General features: G+C 37.3%; 1 protein-coding gene across 1 annotated transcript in view; it reads right to left on the bottom strand.

The window, feature by feature from the left end:
- Nucleotides 1-22,687, bottom strand: part of Ascc3 (activating signal cointegrator 1 complex subunit 3) — a 380,520-nt gene that overhangs the window by 269,278 nt on the left and 88,555 nt on the right. Inside the window, exons 5-10 of the mRNA XM_045155316.1 lie at nucleotides 20,306-20,426; nucleotides 15,831-16,038; nucleotides 15,073-15,214; nucleotides 14,337-14,462; nucleotides 7,763-7,963; nucleotides 6,927-7,067 (exon numbers count right to left, since the gene is read on the bottom strand). Of these exons, the coding sequence (XP_045011251.1) occupies nucleotides 6,927-7,067; nucleotides 7,763-7,963; nucleotides 14,337-14,462; nucleotides 15,073-15,214; nucleotides 15,831-16,038; nucleotides 20,306-20,426 (939 nt within the window). The remainder of the gene's footprint in view (nucleotides 1-6,926; nucleotides 7,068-7,762; nucleotides 7,964-14,336; nucleotides 14,463-15,072; nucleotides 15,215-15,830; nucleotides 16,039-20,305; nucleotides 20,427-22,687) is intronic.

The following is a 22,687-nucleotide window of genomic DNA, read 5'->3' as shown; positions in this document are numbered from 1 at the left end:
GCATTATACTTAGGTAACCTGAGCTAAGAAAGCCAAGCACCACATGTTCCCTCTCATATGTGGATTCTAGCTACAAATATTTGAACTTGTATGTGAGTTGGAATAAAATTCAGTATCAGAGGTCAGTAAGCTAAAAGGGTTATATAGAAGAGGGGATGGCATTGTATATATGTAAATAGAAGAACAGATCACTCAGGGTGGAAAGATCTAAGTGAGGTCAGGGGAAGAGATTGAATAATGGAAGGGTGGGGGAAGGGTTTATCAAAATATAAGAGGGTATGAATATGTCATATGGAAACCTATTTTTTTTGGACAATGGCACACCCCATAGCCACAGACTGTTATTAGAAAATTTTCAGTCAGGAATGGGATACTTTCCAGTACAGTGTTTGCCAGGGAGGTCTCTGATGCCCCCAAAACATTACAGGCCATTGCTGAGGCTCATGGTTTCCCATCAGGAATAGATGGTAAGACCCAATTGCAGAAGACTCCACATGCTTGGGTTGCAAGGTCACTGAGAAATACTGTTGGAACTGAGCTAAAAACCTACTCCTTGGTGTAGACCAGCTGACAGCTCCATGGGAGAAAATTAATTCACCAGTGGAAATAAACAACAGGGGATATAGCAAGCCTTAAATTTAGCCAGCCAGGTTATGAGCCAAAAGGTGCAATAGTAGCATGTCTGTTATGGGGGAAACCGATCGCTCTCTAATTGGTCTATAGGCCTGACATATCATTTACTTTGTGGTTTGAGGCAGCAAACATATGAATTTAGGAGGAAGGCAAAAAATAAGTAATTTAGGGCTGAAGAGATAGCTTAGCGGTTAAGGCACATGGCTGGGAAGGAAGCCTAAGAACTCATGTTATATCCAGGTCCCACACAGACAAGACAGTGAGGTAAGCATGCAATGCTGTACATGCACACAAGGGGGCACAAGCGTCAGGCATTTATTCACATGGGTTGAAAGGCCCTGGAATGCCTGTTCTCCCTCTCTGCCTCTTTCTCTCTCTCTCAAAATAGTAATATCATTAAATAACATTAATAATTAATAATTAAATAATAATAAAATAGTATTTTTAATAAATATTCAGTCCATGAGGAAAGTCTCATTTGGAAAACAGGGCTTCACACATATAAAATGTGGTTCTTGAGATGACGCCCTCTTGATAGAGTTAATGAAAAACCCAATGACTCATATTCCTTCAAGATTGGAATAAGGAAAAGGACACATAGGAAAAAGCCAAGTGAAACCAAAGACAGACACTTCAGTGTGATGTATGCCAGCCAAGGAATTCCAAGAACTGCCAGTGGCCACAAACGCGAGAAGACAGGGAATACAAACTCTTTCAAAGCTCCAGGGGGAATCAACTTTGCCAACACATTGACAGCCACCTTCAGAACAACAAAAATGTGAGGGAATTAAGACTCTTTTACTTTAAGATACAAAGTCTGAGGCATTTTTCTATGGCAGAGCTAGTAAACTTCCACCCACAGTCAGGAATATGTCATCTACTCTTAAACAGGCTGTATTACCTTTCCATAGGTGACTCTAAAATGTCACTTGGTTATCACTACTTTCTTACCTGTTGCTTCAATCAATAAAATTCCATATATATACTGTTGAGATATAAACCATCCCTGGCAATTCTCTCCAAAGTTTTGATCATGAAGTGATGATGTATTTTCTCAAAGGTCTTTTCTGCATCTATCGAAATGATCATGTGGTTTTTGTGTTTAAGCTTATTTATTATGTGGTGTGTTACATTGACAAATTTCCATATGTTGAACTAACCCTGCATTCCTGGGATGAAGCCCACTTGATCAAGGTGGAAAATGCTTTTGATGTGTTGTTAGATTCTGTTTGCTAGGATTTTCTTCACGATCTTTGCGTCTAGGTTCATCAGGGAAATAGGCCTATAATGTTTTTGGCATCTCTGCCTGGTTTTGGTATTAGGGTAATACTAGCTTCATAGGAGGAATCAGGGAGCATCCCCATTCTCCAGTGTGTGCTACAGTTTGAGGAAAAATTGGTTTTAGCTCTTCCATGAAGATTTGATAGAATTCATCTTAGAAGCCATCTGGTCCCAGACCCTTCTTTTGGGAGAGGTTTTCAATTACCTTTTCAATCTCAATGGGTGTGACAGGATATTAATATGCTCTGAGTTTAGCTTTGGTAGGTGGTATATGTCCAGGAATTCATCTATTTCCTAAAGCCCAAAAAATACTTAATGAAGAGAGAATGAAGGAATTCCCACTGAGATCAGGAACATGACAGGGGTGTCTAATCTCACCTCTGCCTTTCAATATAGTACTGGAAGTTCTAGCTCAAGCAATAAGGTAAGAGAAAGAAATACAAGGGATAGAAACTGAAAAGGAGGAAGTTAGGATGACAAGATTTTATACACTAGAGACCTGAGAGCCTCCATCTCAAAACTCTTAAAGGTGATTAACTTCTTTAGCAAAGTAGCTGGATACAAAATCAATGCACAAAAATCAGCAGCCTATCTATATGCAAAAGACAAAGACACAAAGAAAGAAATGCATGATATTGTCCCATTTTCAATAGCAACAACAATAAAATGCTTAGGAATAATATTAACCAAGGATGTGAAAGCCCTATACAATAAAAACATAAAAAGACTCAAAAAAGAAATTAGGAAGACATGAAAAAAATGGAAAAATCTCCCATGCTCCTGGATAGGCAGAATTAAAATTGTGAAAATGGCAATCTTACCAAAGACAATATACAGATTTAATGGAATGTCAATCAAAATACCAACACTTCTTCACAGAGATAGAAAAAAATTATCTCAAAATTCTTATGAAAAGGCAGAAGTTCTCGAATATTCAAGCATTTCCTAAGCAAAAGAAACACCTCTTGAGACATCACCATACCTGAGCTAAAGCTATATACTACAAAGCCATAGTAATAAAAACAGCATGGTACTGCCATAAAAACAGGAGTATAAACAAATGGAACAGAACTGAGGACCCGGACTTTGGGTCAAGTTAACTACAGCCCTAATATAGGCTGGAAAAAAGCCAGCATCTCCAACAAATGTTGCTGGACAAACTGGATCACCGTATGCAGGAAGCTGAAACAATGCACACATCTCACCATACCAAAAAAAAAAAAAAGAAAATCAAGTCCAGATGGATCATAGTCCTCAATGTATGACCGGAAACTCAGCTACTACTTTAAAAAAAAAAAAAAAAAAAAAAAAAAACTAGGAGGAAATTTCCATGATATAGAAATGGAAAAATACTTCCAGAACAAAACCCTGGTAGCTCAGAATCTTAAATAATCACTCAACCATTAGGACCTCAAGAAGCTGAAAAGTTTATTCATGAACATATTGCCCACACAATAGGAGAAAATATTTACTGGCCATCCAACTGACAGAGCCTAATTTCTAGAATCTACAAAGAACTCAAAAACCTAAATAATAAAAAGTCAAACAACCTACTCACAAGATGGGGCAAAGAACTGATCGGCAGTTCTCAGAGAAAGAAAATAAATGGCAAACACACACTTAAGAGAATGTTCATTAGGCCTAATCATCAGGGAAATGCAAATTAAAACAAATATGAGATTCCACCTTACCCCAGTAAGGACAGCAAACATTAAAAAATCAAATAAAAATAAATGCTGATGAGGATGTGGAGAAATAGGAATGCTCATCCATTGTTGGTGGGGATGTAAGATGGTACAACCACTTTGGAAAGCAAAATGGAGACGCCTATAAAGGTTGACTATAGAGTTCAAAACAGACCCAGTTAGTACCTTACTGGGCATTTATCCTAAAAGCTCCACACCTCAATTCAAAGAGATTTGCTCAACCATGCTTATAACTGCTCAATTCATAATTGCTAAGAACTGGAATCAACCCAGAAGTCCACCATTAGAAGAATGGTTTACCAAGATATGGTATAGCTACACGATGGTATTCTACACAGCAGTAAAGAAAAATGACACAAAGCCATTTGAAGAAAAATGGTCGAATCTGGAACAGATCATTCTCAGTGAATGCACCCAATCACAGAGAGATAAGAGTCACATTGTCCTAACCTGAATCTACCTGAGATGCTAACATACCTAATAAACATCTTTAGGACTGGTGGGGTGGGAGAGGAGGGTAAGGATGGAAGTGGAGGACAAAAAAAAACTACCCAAATCGCAAATGTACCATAAAATTCTGCATCCTAAAAGACACACTAAATGGATGAATCTTTATCAGGTCCTTACAGTGAACACCTGAATCACAAGGCCCTGGAGAGAATATGAAAATGTACCATAAAATTCTGCATCCTAAAAGACACACTAAATGGATGAATCTTTATCAGGTCCTTACAGTGAACACCTGAATCACAAGGCCCTGGAGAGAATATGATGAAGACTGACCTTAATCTCCTGTTTCTCTTTCTTTCTCGCCCTCTTTCTCTATCTCTTTTATATTACCTATATTTTTCTTCCTTTTCTTTGGTGCTGACCTGTAACTCCCAGTACCAGCATGTGGATAACATTGACAACGAGCTGTTGATCAGAGAGACCTACAAGGTTTCCCAAAAGACAGATTCCTGTCATAGTACTTGATGACCCACCAAAGGTTAGTGGTAAGACCCTACTGCCGCAGACACCATATGCTGTTGGTACTGAACATGGAGTCACCTGGCTGAAATATGGAAGAGAGTTAGTCGCCAGACAGTTAGCTCATCTAGTAACAGAAAGTGTTACATGAGTGAATGGGGGGAACTGACCAACATCCATCCAAGCCTTGGTCTAAGCTACTCAGCAGCAAACAAACTGGTATGATGCTCACACAAGTGCAATAGTGGCACACAGCCATGATGGGTAACCAACTGCTCTTGATTTGGCTAACTGATCCACTCAGTGGAACAGAACCAATAGCTGGAGCTGAGAAACAAGTCAGAACCATATCCAAAAACAAGCCCACTATCCATGATCAAGCTCCCACCAATCATGGGCTACAGGAGGGCCTATACCTATCAAATTCTCTCTAAAATAATAATCGTTATCCCATTTATCTGGTGTTGACTTCAGTTTCCATTGGAGAATTTGCTTTTATTTCTCAGATAGATGCAGATCCTGAGGAGAGAATCAGCCCATCACGCCTCAACAGGGCCCCAGCTGAAAACAATACTAACTGAGGAAATGCGCAAGAGTGCTGCTTTCTTGGTGAACCTGGTACCAGCACAAGGATGAAGGTGATAGACACAAAGAACACTCAACTCCTACCAAACAGATAACCAGAGACACAGAAACTCCCAAGACTTCCTCACTGAAGTAGACCTAAAACGAACCCAAAATGGCTCAGGGAAATTTGTGGAAGGGGGTGGAAAGATTGTAAGAGTCACATGTTGGGACATTATGCACAAAGACTTTGCCTCTTGCCCATAACTGGTGGCTAACCCTAATTGCATGACCCACATTCCCCAACAAGGAGGGTCCCTGCACAAGGGGGAGAACAGGGAGGTGGCTAACAACGGTCCCAACATTGCTGTATACACACTGTGTATATATAACTAATAAAAATTACATAAAAATGCTTTAAAAACAGAGCTTCAATGAGCAGTAATGTATAATATTTGATGACTTTATACAACAGTTCCAAGGGTTATATTCTTAGAACTAAAAATATAAGAGTGGGTATTCCGTATTCATTTTTTACAGGCCTAGTAGAAATACTAATTGCATTTCTTGTAATTATGTTTTCTATATATTTGAACATTTTTAAGTATTGCATTTATTTTACAGAGAGAGCACAAGAGCGAGAGCGAGAGCAAGAGAGAGAGAGAGAGAGAGAGAGAGGCAGATACACAGTGAAGGGGATTGGGGGAGGGTAGTGAATGGGGTTACCAGGGCCTCTAACCACTGCAAACAAACTTCAGACGCACATGTCACTTTGTGCATCTGGCTTATATGGGTACTGTGGAATTGAACCTGGGTCCCCAGGCTTTGTAGGGAAGCGCCTTAACCACTAAGCCATCTTTACAGCATAATTTTTAATACTTTTATTTATACTTTAAATAAACCTATAGTTTTCTGCCAATTTTTCCAATTAATTTATACATTAACAAATCTGCAAATACATGATATTAGAGATTTATATTATGTGTTATAAATGAATTATACTATTTGGTGACTTACATTTTAGTTTATGGTACCTTCAGTGGTTAGAATATTTTAATATTTTTAATCAACTGTTGCTCAGAGAACATTCAACTCCTAACAAACCAGAGAGACACAGAGGCTCCCAAGACCTCATCTCTTAAGCATATCTAAAATGAACCTAACAAGGCTGAAAATCATTTGTAATACTAATGGGATTACTTCAAGGTTGACATATTATTTCCTCTTAAAATTTAATTACAGGGGCTAGAGAGATGGCTTAGTGGTTAAGTGCTTGCCTATGAAACCTAAGGACCCCGGTTCGAAGCTCGATTCCCTGGGACCCATGTTAGCCAGATGCACAAGCAGGTACAAGCGTCTGGAGTTCGTTTGCAGGGCCTGGAGGCCCTGAAGCACCCATTCTATCTCTCTCTCTCTATCTCTATCTCTCTCTGTGTGTCTCTTTCTCTCTGTGTCTGTTGCTCTCAAATAAATGAACAAAATTTAATTACAGTTCTATTTATATTTTCACCCCTACTCTTTCAAAGGAACTACCAGGAGTTGTAAAATCGGTGCTTGGAACACCAAAGCAGCATTCAAAGCAGAGTATGAATCACAAAAGGACTCCAAGGACAGAACACCAGTAAACTTTGCTAAAGTACAAAAGGATCACAAGTAAAAGTTCAAAAAATTATATCTATGCAATATACTTCCTTGAAATACAGATGTTTAATAATTTTCATAATTACCTAAAAATGGACAATATAGTACAAAATGTGTAGGTAAATAACATACCTGAGTTCGTAAAATTTCATTTTTTGACAACTGCATATCACCAGTCAGTTCCTTTACAATGATACCCAGTGGCTCTAGACGTATGCTGAAATAATTTGTCATTTCAGCTGCCAAGGCTTTCATTGGAGCAACATATACAATCTGTGCCAAAGAAACAGGAGCCTGATGAATGAGCAAAACCTACAAGTCATTTGTTTCATAGTAACCAATATAAGTCACAGTTTATTGTGAAATATTATTCTAGCTACTTCCTATGAAAATGTTAATAATGATATATTGAAAATACTTATCTCTGGTGGATAAGTGTGTAGTTATTTAAAGGACAATGGAATTTGTTTATCCAGCATTATCACTTTGAAAATAGGTTTTGCTTCAAAGCTAAATGCACTTTCATGCCTTTTCATAAGGCTAATTGGGTTTTAATAACACAAACAAGGAATCCTTTAGTAGTCAAGAACTGAACCAAGCAGCTTTCTTTGCATGACTTTCAGTACAGTAAACATCTTCAAAAACTTCCAGGGTCCACAGAACTCCAGGCTTGCTTTAATTTTTATAATTTTAAAACTGGGGCTGGAGAGATGGTTTAGTGGTTAAGCGCTTGCCTATGAAGTCTAAGGACCCTGGTTCACGGCTCTATTCCCCAGGTCCCACGTTAGCCAGATGCACAAGGGGTTGCATTCATCTGGAGATCGTTTGCAGTGGCTAGAAGCCCTGGCGTGCCCATTCTCTCTCTTTCTCTCTCTGCCTCCTTCTCTCTGTCTGTCACTCTTAAATAAATAAATAAATAAATAGAATTTATAAAATGAAAACTGTTTTCTAATTTGTTATTTTCCTACCTTAAATTCATTCTTCTTTATAATGCCTTCTTGGTAATGTTGGCGAATTTCATGCAAGACTGTAAGCATTGCAATGTTGGTCTTTCCAGCTCCAGTAGGGGCACAAATCAGCATGTTTTCATTGGTGTTGTAAGCAGTCTCAAAAACTATTGACTGGATTCGGTTAAGTCTCTTCATTCCTTTAAAAGCTAACTGTCCAATCTAAAAACAGGAAGGAGATGACTTATTATACAGTAATATAAAGGATTTATGCAAGACAGTGAAAAGAAATAGAAATTTTAAAAGCTTAAATACAGGCATATTTTATTTCATTTTCTTTAATTAGTAGTAAGTGGGTGGTAAGAAAGGGTCCCTCTATTTACACCAAGATAGCCTTGCTTTCACAATTCTCCTGTGTCTGCCTAATAATGGCTGAGATTAAAAGCAGGTCCCATTATACAAAGGTCAGAAATTATTACTTTGTTCAGTTTTTCAATCTTCTATAAATTGTGCAGAGTTGAGAAAAAACTACATTACTGTCATTACAATTATGTGAAAATTGCAACTCACTAAGTATAAAAACATGCCTCTAGCTGAATAATTATGCACAATCCTCACATACCAGAACAAAGATAAATTAAAAATGTATAAATATAAAATTAAATACAAGTCATTGCAAGTTCAAATCAAATTTCATGATGATGGTCTAGTTTATTTGGACTGAAGATCAAAGGAGATAATAGTTCATGCCTTTAATTCCAGCACTGGAGAACATCAGGCAAGATGGACAGCCTGGCAAACAAGGAATGTATAGCAAGACTCTGTTTTAAAAACATTAAATACAGAAAAAAAAAAAACCAGAAAATAAAGAAACCAACTACAGATGCAAATCAATTATTTTATGAATAAAAACCTTTTAAATATATTATAACAACAGCAGAATAGAATTTAACTGTTATAACAGAACGATAGATTACACTTAGAGTTTATCCTGTATCATGCAAAGTTATAAGCACTTTTATATTATTTCTTCATTTAATACTCAAAACAAATCTGTGGCATACTATTCTTATATTTCTTTAAAAAACTAGATTGCTTTATAATATTCATTTTATTTTGTGGGTGTATGTGGGGTACAGACCTGTGTGGGGATGCACATACATATAGATGTTTGTGGAGGCCACAAGTTGATATCCAGTATCTTCCTCCATCCCTTTCCACTTTATTTATAGAGGGTAGCTCTCTGATTTGGACCTAGGGCTGACCAGTTCAGTTAGTCTAGTTAGCCAGTGTACCATTCTCTACTGCTGTGATCACAGGCAGAAAACATGCCCACCATTTTTACGGGTCCTGAGGACCCAAACTCAGGTCTTCATGCTTGTGCAGCAAACACTTTATCCACTGTTATCACCTAAGACCCAATACTAGACACTTTGAAGATGGCAATTTTAGCTAATATTTTCATTGCTGGATAAGATGCCTAACCAGAAACCAGGAAAAAAAGGATTTATTTTAGCTTAAAATTCAAGATTTTGGCCCATCATGCTTGGTAAAGCATGGCAGCAGGAGCTTAAAGGAGCTAGTCACATTGTTCCACAATCAGGAAGTAGAAGTGATGAAGGTCAGTGCTCAGCTAGCTTTCCTCTACTTATATGGTCAGGACCGCAGCTTCCCAAAAGGCACTACCCACAGTTAAAGTAGGTCTTCCCATACCAAATAACATAGTCTAGATAACCCCTCAGAGGTAATTCTAGGCCTGTCAAATTGGCAACAAATATAAAAGGTATACTAGAAAGAAACACCAAGTGATAACTAGGGAAAGTTAATAACAGTTTTCAGAAGAGGTGGGCGACTTCTCTACCTCTAAATAACAAAGTAAAATATGGAACATCACAAGACAGGTAATATACTGAAATATGTACCTCTCCAAATCTCTGTTAAAGCCCACAATGGAAAGGTCATTTTCAGCTTTTTGGCTGATAATTGCAGAAATAATTGGTTTCAGCTGTAATTTAACCTTTAATTTACTTCCCTTAGCAGAAAAAAATCTTCAAAAAGATCAAAATATTTAGTCATTTATATCAAATAAACTAAATATTACAGATATGGAGTGACTCATAGTTTATTAAGCCTTTCACAGTACATAAAATTTTAGCTTTTTAAAGCTAATCACAAAAGACAATAGTCACATGGTCTCACTCATCTGTGGTTCTTAATTTGGATCAGCCCGAGATGCTGACCTACCTAAATAGCTATCTCAGGGACTGGTCAATAGGGAAAGTAGGGCAGGAGCAGAGGTTGGGGTGGGTGGGGGAAGGGGCACAGAACTGAACCCAAATGGAACTGGTACCATAAAATCCTATATCCTGACAGACAGACTAAAAGGTTGAACCTTCATCAGGTCCTTAGAGGGAATACCTGAGTCAAAAGGCCCTGGAGAGGATATGGTGAAGAATAACCTTAATCTTCTCCTGTTTCTCTTTCTCTCTCTGTCTCTTTTATATTACCTATGTTCTTCTTCCTTCTTTTCCCTTGGAGCAGGCCTCTAACTCCCACAACTGGGTTGCAGCTAACATCCACACTGAGCTGTTGATCAGAAAAACCTACAAGGTTTCCCAAAAGAAGATAGACTTCTGTCAGTGTACTTGATTACTCACCAAAGGTTAATGGTTAATGGTAAGACCCTACTGCCAAAGACACCATATGCTGTTGGTACAGAACAAGGACAGGAGAGACCTGGCTGAAATCTTGAGGAGAGACAGTTCCCAGACTGTTAGCTCGTCTAGCGCCAGAAGGTACTACACAAGCAACTGGCGGAAAATGGCCAACATCTGCCCAAGCACCTCATGGTCTAAGCCACTCAGCAGCAAACAAGCTGACATGATGCTCAAACAAGTGCAATAGTGACATACAGCCATGTTCGGTAACCAACAGCTCATGGATTGGCTAACAGATCCACTAAGTGTAATTGAACTCACAGCTAGAACTGGGAAATAAGTCAGAATCATATCCAAAAAACGAGATTGCTCCAAAATATCAAGCTCCCAGCAATCTTGGGCTACAAGAGAGCCTACACCTATTAAATTCTCTTTAAACTAATAATGGTTATCCCATTTATCCATTGCTGACTTCACTCTCCATTGCAGAATCTTCTCATTTTCAGATGGGCACAGGACCTGAGGAGAGAATCAGCCCATCGGACCTCACCCGGGCCCCAGCTGAAACCATAGAGCAATTGGGGAAATGAGCAAGACTGTTGCTTTCTTGGTGAACCTGGTATCAGAACAAGGGTGTAGGAGATAAGACACAGAGAACACTCAACTCGTACCAAACCAGAGATCCAGAGTGACAGAGGCTCCCAAGACTACATCACTGAAATAGACCTAAAATGAACCCAACAAGGCTCAGGAAATTTTGTGGAAGAGAGGGCAGAAAGTTAGAGCCACAAGTTGGGACATTAAGCACAATGTCATTGCCTCTTCCCCATAACTGATGGCTACCGCCACCATGCACGACCCACAATCCCTATGGGGATAACTGGAATCCCCCATGAGGAGATTCCCTTTGTAGAGGGGAAGGACAAGGATGAGCATAAGGATGGTAGCAGGCCAAACTAGCCAACAGGTGCAAGGCCATGTATGTTACGGGGGAAACCAACCACTCTCCAATTGGACTAGAGACCCACTCCACAGGAGGAAATACATTCCTGAGACTGAAAAAATCTCTGATGGAGGAAGTCATGAGCCCTAAGGGTATAAAGTCTGCTCTTGTCTGGCTAAATGTACATACTATGCTCACCAAACTGCCTGGTGAGAATTTTGCTTAATGTTACTCTCACTTTTGGTTAGAGGTGGTGACCTTAGGATGACTCAGAAAGCACCACAGTGCTGAGATGAAGTGACAGGAAAGGGCTCAACACTGAAATATCTCTATCACACCTTCCAAGGTCCAGGGCCTAATGTGGAACAGGTGATAGAAAGAATGTAAGAGCCAAAGGAAAAGTAGGACTGCTGATAATGCACTCTTCCAGATGCAAAATGGCCTGGACATCCATGACTTTGTACTGCCTGACACTATCCTACACAGGACCATCATAATAGGAGGAGAAGATGATGACATCGCAATAAAAGAGAAATAGATTGAGAGGGGATATGATGGAGAGTGGAGTTGCAAAGTCAAAGTGAGGGGGAGAGGAATTACCATAGTTTATTGTCTATAATTACAAAAGCTGCCAATAAAATCATAGCAATAAAAATAATAGTAATAATAAAAAATTACATAATAATTGTTAAACTTTACTGGCTATCTTTCAGAATTAATTACAGAACTTCTGAAATGATTTCCAATATTGATATGTAGACTTTCCGCTAGTGATTATGATTTAATCACACTGGGGAGTTAGGGTTTTGAAAAAATGCTACTGGTAATTCTGATACATAGATCAAAATCTATGAGTGCAAGATACAAGAATTTGTCTTATTATAAAATATTGTTGTAGAAAACAAAATGTGGTGACAAAAAAATAATTTAAAAGCAATAATGGGAGGCTGGAGAGATGGCTCAGCAGTTAAAGGTGTTTGCTTGCAAAGCCTAATGGCCCAGATTCTGATTCCCCAGTACCCATAAAAAGCCAGATGCACAAAGTGACATGTACAACTGGAGTTCATTTGGAGGGTCAGGAGGCCTGGTGTACCTGTACTGTCTTCAACTCTCTTGTCTCCCTCTCTCTGCAAATAAATAACAATATATTTTTAAAAAGAAAAAGAAAACAAAAAAGGCATAAAATGCCAATACTGAGTGTTGATTTACAAAATTATATACTACAGAAATAAGTCCATGGACAGAAACAAATTTATAATACATACATATAGAGGCACACAACAATGATGTAACTCTGTTCTTTGAAAAAATACACAAATATATAAAGAGTGGAATTAACCTTAGTTATTTTTTTAAAATATTTTTATTTATTTATGAGGTAGAAAGTATGGGTATATCAGGGCCTCTTGCCACTTTGTGTATCTGGCTTTACAACAGTACTAGGGAATCAAATCCAGTGCAGCATGGTTTGCAAACCAGCACATTTAACTGCTGAGCCCTTACCCCACTCCTCTAAGCTTGGTTACTCTATGGGCACATTTTGGGTGTTATGCTGCTCTTTGATTTGCTGGCATTATTACTGTTGATACTTCTGAATGATGACATATGACATACATTAAAAAAAAACAGCAAGCAATTTCATTTTGATGATGAGCAAGACTAAATAAAAATGTATATTAGGAGACAATTTACTATAAAATACTGAATACAATTACTTAAAACTTTTAAATAGGTTTGAAATTATTTAAAATTAAAAGAGCTATGGAGGAGACCAACGCAGAGAAAAATCAACTCCTACCAAATCAGAGAGCCAGAGCCTCAGAGGCCCCCAACACCTCAGCACTGAAGCAGACCAAAAATGAACCCAACATGGCTCAGGGAAATTTTGCAGAAGAAGGGGCGGAAAGAATGTCAGAGTCACATGTTGGGTTATGATTTGCAGAGACATTTATCATACCAATAACTGGGGGCTAACTCCACAATGCACGACCCATTTTCATTAACAAGGAGGGTCTAATGGGAGGGGGTAGATCACAGATGAGCCTAAATAATGGTACCAAACTGCCTGTATTTACTGAAAAGAAAACTAATAAATTAAAAAAAAAATAGAGCTATGGGGAAATAAGAAAAAGAAAATATCTTAAAATCTTGTACCCTTCGAAGAAAAGTATTTTACTTTAGTGTATATTAAGTATTTGATATATCAATATAATAGAGTAATCCTTTAAAATATCTTACATACCATCCTCCATAGGATAACCCAAAAAATAGTTGAAATGACTGAAAAAACATAAAAATATCAACATATATAAAAGTTTTGAACAGAAAAAGAATGAATGTACACATTTGTTGATACTTAAAACTCTTACTAGCATACTTCTTTAGTAACCAAGTATTTAGGTTTCTAAATTGTTTTAGACAATAACTTTTGGGTGCATATACATGCATATGTGTGTTCATATGTCTGTGTACACATGTACATATGTGCACTTGTGTGCAAGTGTGTGGGGCCAGAAGACAATCTTAGGTTTCATCCTCAGGAAAGTCATCCACATCAACCTCTTTTTGAGGTAGAGTCTCTCTTTAGCCTAGAGCTTAGCCAATTAGACTAGTCTGGCTAGCCAGCAAGTACTAGGGATCCTCCTGTCTTTGTCTTGCAAGCACTGATATTGTAAGGGCACATTATCATGCCTAGTATTTTATGTGGGTTCAAGGGCTCAAACCAAGGTCCTCATTCTTACGAGGCAAGCACTTTAACAATTGAGACAATGCTCCACCAAGCCAAATGCCTTTAAAAATACTTTGAGGATCGCCATGAATTAGAGGGCACCCTGAGACTGTAATGAATTCCAGGTCAGCCTGGGCTAGAGTGGGACCATACCTCAAAAAAAAAAAAAAAAAAAAATCAACCAAACCAGAAAAAAAAGTCTTTCCAATACAAATCTATCAATAATATTTATCAAGCCTCAAAATTATTTATAAAAATTCATCTCACCTCATCTAAATCTTGAATATAAACTGGCTTTTCTTCAAATCCAATTGGCATTGGTTCACTATAGGGAATCTTTACTTCTTCATAAAGCTTATTATTCTCTCTTTGGATTCCTTCTGGTAAAATCATCTATTAGAAAAAATATCATTGGTTGATAGATCAATAGTGAGTGGATATATACATTAAATGCAGCAAATAATTATAAAAATAATCTATAAAATAAAAAATAATAAGAAATAAAATTGCTCCAGTAAAGACTTTTAATTATATAGAGACAAGGAGAATGTTACTGGTCTTATGACATATCACAGGCAAATACATTTAATTAACTTAAAGGAAAATGAGCCTAAATAAAATAAACATTAATGTATTTGGTATTTAATGTGTTTTTTAGATCATAGTATGTGGATAAATATTAAAGCAATAAACTAGTTATAATGTCCTTGAAGATAAATATATTCTCATAACTAGAAATAGGGTGTACCATATGTTGTATTACAAATTTAGTGAGATAATAATGTAATTGATAAATTCACAAAACACAAATTATAATAGTTATAATATAACAGGAACTTAACATACACTACAAAATACCATGTTCACCACAATTTTAGAATATGCATTAGAACACTATGTCATTCATTTTGTTCTATCTTCACTAAAGACACAGGGAAAATCTATGGTGGCATTTTCTCAGAATAGACATATTTCTAAAAGTGGTTATCTGTCAACAAAATACCTTGGCACCGGCAATGAATGCTGATGTCTTTCTGGCTTCAGCCTGGGAATCATAAACATGGGGGTAATGGATTTTTTCAACATCTGCATCTCTCTGTCTGCTCAGAATTGGAACAGTTCTAGCATTCAGAAGAGCCTGTTCCCTGAAAAAACAAAAATAACAGGACAAATCTGATATGAATTCTTTAGAAAAGAAAGCATAAATTAAAACAAGGTTATTACAGTATTTCAGGTTTCTTCCATTATAAAAGAGAAACAAACTACAAAAGGAAGGTGTTCACAATCTAGAACTTTGTAAAGACACCTGAATAGGAATTACAGATGCTACTTGTAGATAACATTATACAATAAATTTGACTTAGTGTTCAATCTAATTCTGCTTTCACACAATCCAAAGTGATAAAAGTTCCTGTTTAATGTTTAAATATTTAAAGAATCAAATGCAGTAATAACAATATGAAAAAAGTATCACTTAATTGGGATAAAAAACTTAATCTCAAATCTTGGCTTTATATAACATAAGTGAGTGGCTTATTACCACCTCTAAAACTGACTTGCCTTTGTAGTTGAAATCTCTTACACATGTGGATATAACCAAGACTATTCCAATTAAATAGATTATTGCTTTTTTAATCCTATAAAATTGTGTTTTCACAAGCAAAATATTGGCCTTAGTCTCACCTAAATTATTAAAAATCTAAATACTATCGATACATACAATTAATGTAGTACATGCATCTCAGAGTGTCAGAATTTTACCTATGTATCCTCAATTCCTTAGGATCAAAGGGCACAAGTCCTTCCCCAGACACTTCTCCATCTTCTCCAGCCTTTTTCTCCCGTCTAGCAATTCTTTTCTCTTCCCGGCGATACTGTTTCATTAACTGCTTTTCTTGTTCAGATTGAATAGTGACTTGGCAACCATAATTAGGTTTAGCATTCTCTCCTAAAATTTTTTTGCAATTATCTGTGAAACAAAAACTTGAAGTGATGAATTATGAATCTCTGACATGATTTAACCTCTATGAAAACCATTCTGCCCCTACAGAAACATGAAAGCAGCAATACATTTTAAGGGAAATATTTTTGAATCCTGGTTATCTACATAACATTATATAATGGCTTAGGAAAAGTAAGTCAAATTTTCTTCTTATAGAATTACTAACATCATAATATTTTCAATATAAAATGGAGCCCAAAAATTCAGTCTTATAATTCTGAAATATTTTTGCAATTTTAAAAATATAATTATCATTATTACTTAACATTTACTATAAGCATAGTAAAATAAAAATTCTCTCTCTATATATATTAAATAGAACTTTCTGCTAAGTAATAAGCCTTATCCTTATTAAACTTCATATATAGTATTACTTATTCATAATGAAATAAAATTAATTAACATTGCCTGAGGATAAATTTATAGACAACAATCAAAACAGGTAAGTAGCAATGCAGTCCATCTTTTCATGGAAACACAGTTTATTTAAAAAAAAGAAAAAGGTAAATGCCAAAATCTCTATCTGTAATCTCTAAGGGTTACTAAATGATAAAGTGGTTAAAAAAAAAAAAAACAGCAACTCTGGCTTGAATGAGAGACTCAAGAAAACAGGCATATAAGCATAAAAAGGGCACCTGACATTCTTCTCTGGTCTTTGTACCCAGGCATACACATATCACATCATACACCACACATATTCTACACATACCCATACATAAACAGACACACACATTCCAAAAAGAAATTGTTAATAAAAGCAATCAAAGTCACTGAGCACTCAGACCTGGGATCTACTGATGCAAGGCTATAAAGACAAAGACTGAGACCTGGTCGGTGTGCTGACAAAGCACTCCAAGATGCAAAGCAGAACAGGGAAGGAATTAAAACACACTGAGATGGAAAAATTTGGCTCCAAATTCACTCCTAGTCAAATCTTGAAATTTCTAAGACATTTGTAACTGCCTCCTTACATGATTTTGAATAACTCATTTACTTTGTAATTCCATGAAGTCACCTTGTAGTAACATGGCTTAATAAACTTAAAAGGAAAAGTATATCTCAAAAGAATAAAATAAAATATATTTCAATCTATATTAAGCTTAAATTTTACAGCTGTGACCAAAGCACTTTCCTACTTGTCTTACATCTTATTTTATAATTATAATACTGAATTAGCTGTCAGTCTCAGAAAAAGAACTCATATTCTGAAACCTTTCCCATGTACTCTGAAGTAAAAGTAAAGTGAAATTAGCTCTTTTTCTTCCTCTGATATCTTTACAGAAGGTGCTTAAATATCTCTCTGTCTCTGTATCTATTTCCACCTCAGGCTCCTATACAGTTTCTTTACACCTCTCTTCTCTCCTCTCCTTTGTCTCCCTCTCTTTCACATGCTTCTAGGCTAGCACCTGGTTCACCTCCTCCACTGCATGCTCTGGCTTATGGGCTGGCAGCCTGAAAATTGCCTATTCTCTTCTCTGGCTCCTCACCCTTCCACATTTTTCTAAAATTCCCACTTTGAATTGATAAACTAACCACTTCAGCACACACACTTATTAAAAATAAAAAAATCATCAGCAAAAATCACACAATCAGCCACACAAGAAAAAAGCAGAATATTTCATGCAAATAATGCCATTTGCTTATCAGAAATGAGAGCCAAACACTATAGAGTGTGAAACTGGAATACTTTGGATGGCATTCTAAATGTTATGTGCTAGTAGTGTAACAAACATTTTAAGAAAAGGTGGTAGTGATAAAATAATGTTATACATATGTTTGATCATCCAAAAAAGGAAATTAAAATTATAAGAAAATATATTCACTGAAAAATTTATAAGGTCTCAATGAGAATACCCTAGAAACCTGGAAAACCTAATACCGCTGAGCATGGTAGCGCACACCTTTAATGCCAGCACTCGGGAGGCAGAGGTAGGTGGATCACTGTGAGTTCAAGGCCACTCTGAGACTACATAGTGAATTCCAGGTCAGCCTAGAGCTAGAGCGAGACCCTACCTTGGGGGGGGGGGGGGGGGAAGAGTGGTGTTTAACACTAAGCACAATGAATAACACTAAAACCCAGTTGTAACTGCTTAAATGAATGGGTCTTCTTTTTCTTAATGAGTTTAAACAACTTACATGAGTAATTTGTAAATTTTTGCAAATTTAATTTTGTAAATTTTTATAAATAATTTATAATTTGCAAAACACAAAATTTCACTTTTCCTGAGTCAAGCATCATTGTTTCATATGTCAAATATTTCCTAAAATTTGTTTCTTAGCCAACTCTCTCTTATTTTAATGTGGTTTTAAAATACATGTGATACATGACACGCTAGGTGTTCAATTTGCTAAACATGTTGCACAAAGCAGTAAACTTACATTATTCTTAGATATATGCTTAAGATTTTTTTAAATTTTTTTGTTTATTTTATTTATTTATTTGAGAGCAACAGAGAGAGAGAAACAGGTAGAGAGAGAGAGAGAGAGAATGGACGCGCCAGGGCTTCCAGCCACTGCAAATGAACTCCAGACACGTGTGCCCCCTTGTGCATCTGGCTAACGTGGGTCCTGGGGAATTGAGCCTGGAAGCGGGGTCCTTAGGCTTCACAGGCAAGCGCTTAACCACTATGCCATCTCTCCAGCCCATGCTTAAGATTTTATAGGAAGTGATCAAAATGTACATAACTTTACATCATCCTGTTTTACCTGTAGCTCTGTGTGTACATGTGTGTGTGTACATGCATGTGCATGTGTACTTGTATTTAGAGAATGGGAAATAGGACCTATAAGATGCATATACAAGTATTCACTGCATAATTCTTTTATCTTTACCAGGCTTGAAAGTTTTCAAAATAAAAAAAAAATGGAGGTAAATAGTATATGCATTCACATGTTAAAAAAAAGTCTACAGTGCTGGAGAGTTGGCTTAGCAGTTAAGGTCTATGAAGCCTAAGGACCCAGGATCTATTACCCAGTACCCATGTAAGCCAGATGCAAAATGTGGTGGATGTGTCTGGAGTTTGCTGGCAGTGGTTGGAGGCCCTGGTGCAGCCATTTTCTCTTTCTTTCTATCTGCCTCTCTCTCACAAATAAATAAATAATAAAAATATATAAGCCAGGCATGGTAGCACAGGCCTTTAAGCCTAGCAATTGAGAGGCAGAGGTAGGGAGAACTGCCATGAGTTCAAGGACAACTTGAGAGTACATAGTGAATTCCAAGTCATCCCGGGTTAGAGTGAAAACCTACCTTAAAAAAATACAAAAAGGATGGACTGGAGAGATGGCTTAGCAGTTAAGCACTTGCCTGTGAAGCCTAAGGACCCCGTTTCAAGGCTCGATTCCCCAGGACCCACATTAGCCAGATGCACAAGGGGGTGCACGTGTCTAGAGTTCGTTTCAGTGGCTGGAAGCCCTGGTGCGCCCATTGTGAGTCTCTCTCAATCTGCCTCTCTCTCTCTCTCTCTCTCTCTCTCTCTCTGTCACTCTCAAATAAATAAATAAAAATTAAAAAAAAAATACAAAAAGGGCTAGGGAGATGGCTTAGCAGTTGAGCACTTGCCTATGAAGTCTAAGGACCCTGATTAAAGGCTCCATTCCCCAGGACTCACGTTAGCCAGATGCACAAGGAGGCGCACACGTCTGGAGTTCGTTTGCAGTGGCTGGAGGCCCTGGTGTGCCCATTCTCTCTCTGTCTCTCTCTCTCTGCCTCTTTCTCCCTCTGTCTGTCGCTCTCAAATAAATAAATAAAAATAAACAAATTTTTTAAAAATACAAAAAAATAAAATAAAATAAATATATATTTTTAATTGGCTATGACAAATGGTTGTACATATCATAAAAAAAAGTTATATCCAGGGCTGGGGAGACAGTTTAGTCGTCAAAGGCACTTGGTTGCAAAGCCTGCAGCCTTGGTTAGATTCTCCAATACTCATGTAAAGCCAGGTACAAAATGTGGTGCAAGCACCTGCTGTTCATTTTCAGTGAATGGTCACAGACCCTGGTACACACATACACATACACATTAAAAAACAAATAAGTTTTTTCAATGCCATACCCAAATTCTGCCACATTGTTGTTCACTGAGTCACTTGTACTTATTTCATCATCTGTCATATCTAAAATATACCTAACAGAATGGTATCTATATGTTATACAACAGACCAACGCCATAAAAAAAAGTAGTTATATTAAGAAGATTGGCTAACCAATGTAGCTTTTACTACATACTTCTCACCTTGAAGAGCATGGAGCTTATGCTCATTTGAAGAATTAAGAAAGCGATCCACAACAGTGATTCTGTTCTGGAGAAGTTTCTCAATAAGATCAAGTCCTTCAGGTCCCAGCAATTCAAACAGCTTCACAAAGAGAAAGGCAAATGCTGTTACCTCAAGATGAACTTTCACAAGGTATTAAGACTCTATGCAAAAAGTAATGAAGTCAAACTCATAGAAGCAATACACAAAATTTCAGGTATGTATTAATTAAAAATATATATATTTCCACAAGTAAGGTACTTTCAGCTTTATAAAGATTATCTACAATTATATGAATAAAGGTTATAATTCAGTGTTTTATAAATAATTATGGCTTGTATATTGAACTGTAAATCACAGAATAATAAACTCATACGTAATTTTCCTTTGTATAATCAAATCAAACAAGGAAAGCTATCACTAGCACTTTTTTTCTGAGATCCCTACATATACTTAGTATGTTAAATGAACCTATGACCACAAATGGTTTTCTTACCTAATGTACTGATTTTTCATCGGAGCACCAGTTGTTAAAATATACATAGCATTTTAAAAAATATATTTCTCGGGAGGGAGGGGTGGCTTAGTGGTTAAGGTGGTAGGCTGCAAAGCCAAAGGACTCATATTTGATTCCCCAGAACCCAAATAAGGCCAGATGCACAAGGTGGCTCTACCTATTCATTTACACACATATGTGTGTATGAGTGCACCAAGTCGTCTCATGGCTACAAATAAACCACAGTGGCTGTGTAAAGATAACTTCCAAAGGGTTACACAGCCACTGGGAAATTGACCCTGTACAAGCAAGTGCCTTTAACCACTGAGCCATATCCCTTTTGAAATATTCCCAATCACAATCCTGTGTCTTTGTCAGCCTTTCTTGTTTCTAATTCCCAGGGTTATTTTTATGGATGAGTACAAGTTACTTATTCTGCCCCACCTTCACACATACACTTAATCAAAATATTTTAAAAGTTAGACAAAATCTGGAACCCTGTGTGAGATCTAGTGGCCCAGTAGCCATTCCCGCCCAGCCTTGCTGACCAGCAATCAGGCAGCCCAGTAGCCATTGCACCCAGCCTTGCTGAACCTTCCTCCCCTGTACATGATCACTTGGCCAGTTGCCATTCCACCCAGCCCAGCTGAGACGCACCAACCATCACTATCCCACTTGCCTCTGCATCCTCCAACCTCCAAATAGGGACCCAGGCTAGCGTCTCCGCCATACCTTTTATGAATTCTGTGGGTGATCTCTGTCCCACTCACTGCTGTCCCCCAACCCCTGGCCATCAGGCTAGAGTCCGACACCCTAGGCTTCCTGAAACATTGTGATGGGCGCACCACACCGAAAAGGAAATAGCACAAAAAAAATCAGATGCAAGTAAATCCAGCTAGATTTCCCACCCCCACAATGGACGTCTCAAATCAAACATATGAGACGAAAGAATCAGAACCACAAAATGAAGAAACAAACTGTGCAACCCGAGCCAAGCAAATAGCAGAACTTGCAGAAACTCAACAAAGCACCAATAACTGTATGAATGATATGCTCACTAGATTAGACCTAGTAGAAAAGAACCAAGAAGGGTTCCTAAAACAGATAAATGACCTGAAGCACAGCAGGAAAATAAAAGGGGGGGGGCTCAATAACTAGCTGGATAAGCTCAATGAAGACATTAAAAAAAATAAAAATTCAAGAATGAACTCCAAGAAGCACTAACGACATGAAAAGGAAAGTAAACAGAGGGTTGGAAAATATACATAAAAAAGCAGAAGAAAATACAAACCAAATTGAACAAGCCCACAACTCTATAGAAGCTCTCAAGAAGACAGTCAGCCATGCGGAGGATAGAAACTCAGAACTGGAATATACAACAGAAGAAACAGTTTGTGAGTCCAAAAGTTTCAACAAGTTCAAAAATTTTCTGTTAACAGAACATGAGGGAACTGTGGGATACCCTTAAACGTCCCAACATTCAGAACATGGGAATACCAGAAGGGGGAGAAATACAGATAAAAGGTATGGAAAACTTAATCAACAAAATTATCAAAGAAAACTTTCCCACTCTCTCAAAAGAAAGTCCTATCAAGTTACAAAAAGCTAGCAGAATTCCAAACAGACTGGACCAAAGCAGAAAATACAAAACACACAAACCCAAGAAAATATATTGAAAGCAGTTAGACAGAAGAAGCAAGTCACCTACAAAGTTAAACCCATCAGAATAACTGCAGATTATTCAACACAAACTTTAAAAGCCAGAAGGGCTTGGAATGACGTATTCCAAGTTCTGAAAGATAATACCTGTCAACCAAGATTACTTTACCCTGCAAAGCTATTTATCAAAATTCATGGAAAAATAAGG

This window comes from Jaculus jaculus, chromosome 7 (assembly GCF_020740685.1).
Source record: "Jaculus jaculus isolate mJacJac1 chromosome 7, mJacJac1.mat.Y.cur, whole genome shotgun sequence".
Taxonomy (NCBI): domain Eukaryota; kingdom Metazoa; phylum Chordata; class Mammalia; order Rodentia; family Dipodidae; genus Jaculus; species Jaculus jaculus.
This window is presented reverse-complemented; position numbering and strand designations above follow the sequence as displayed.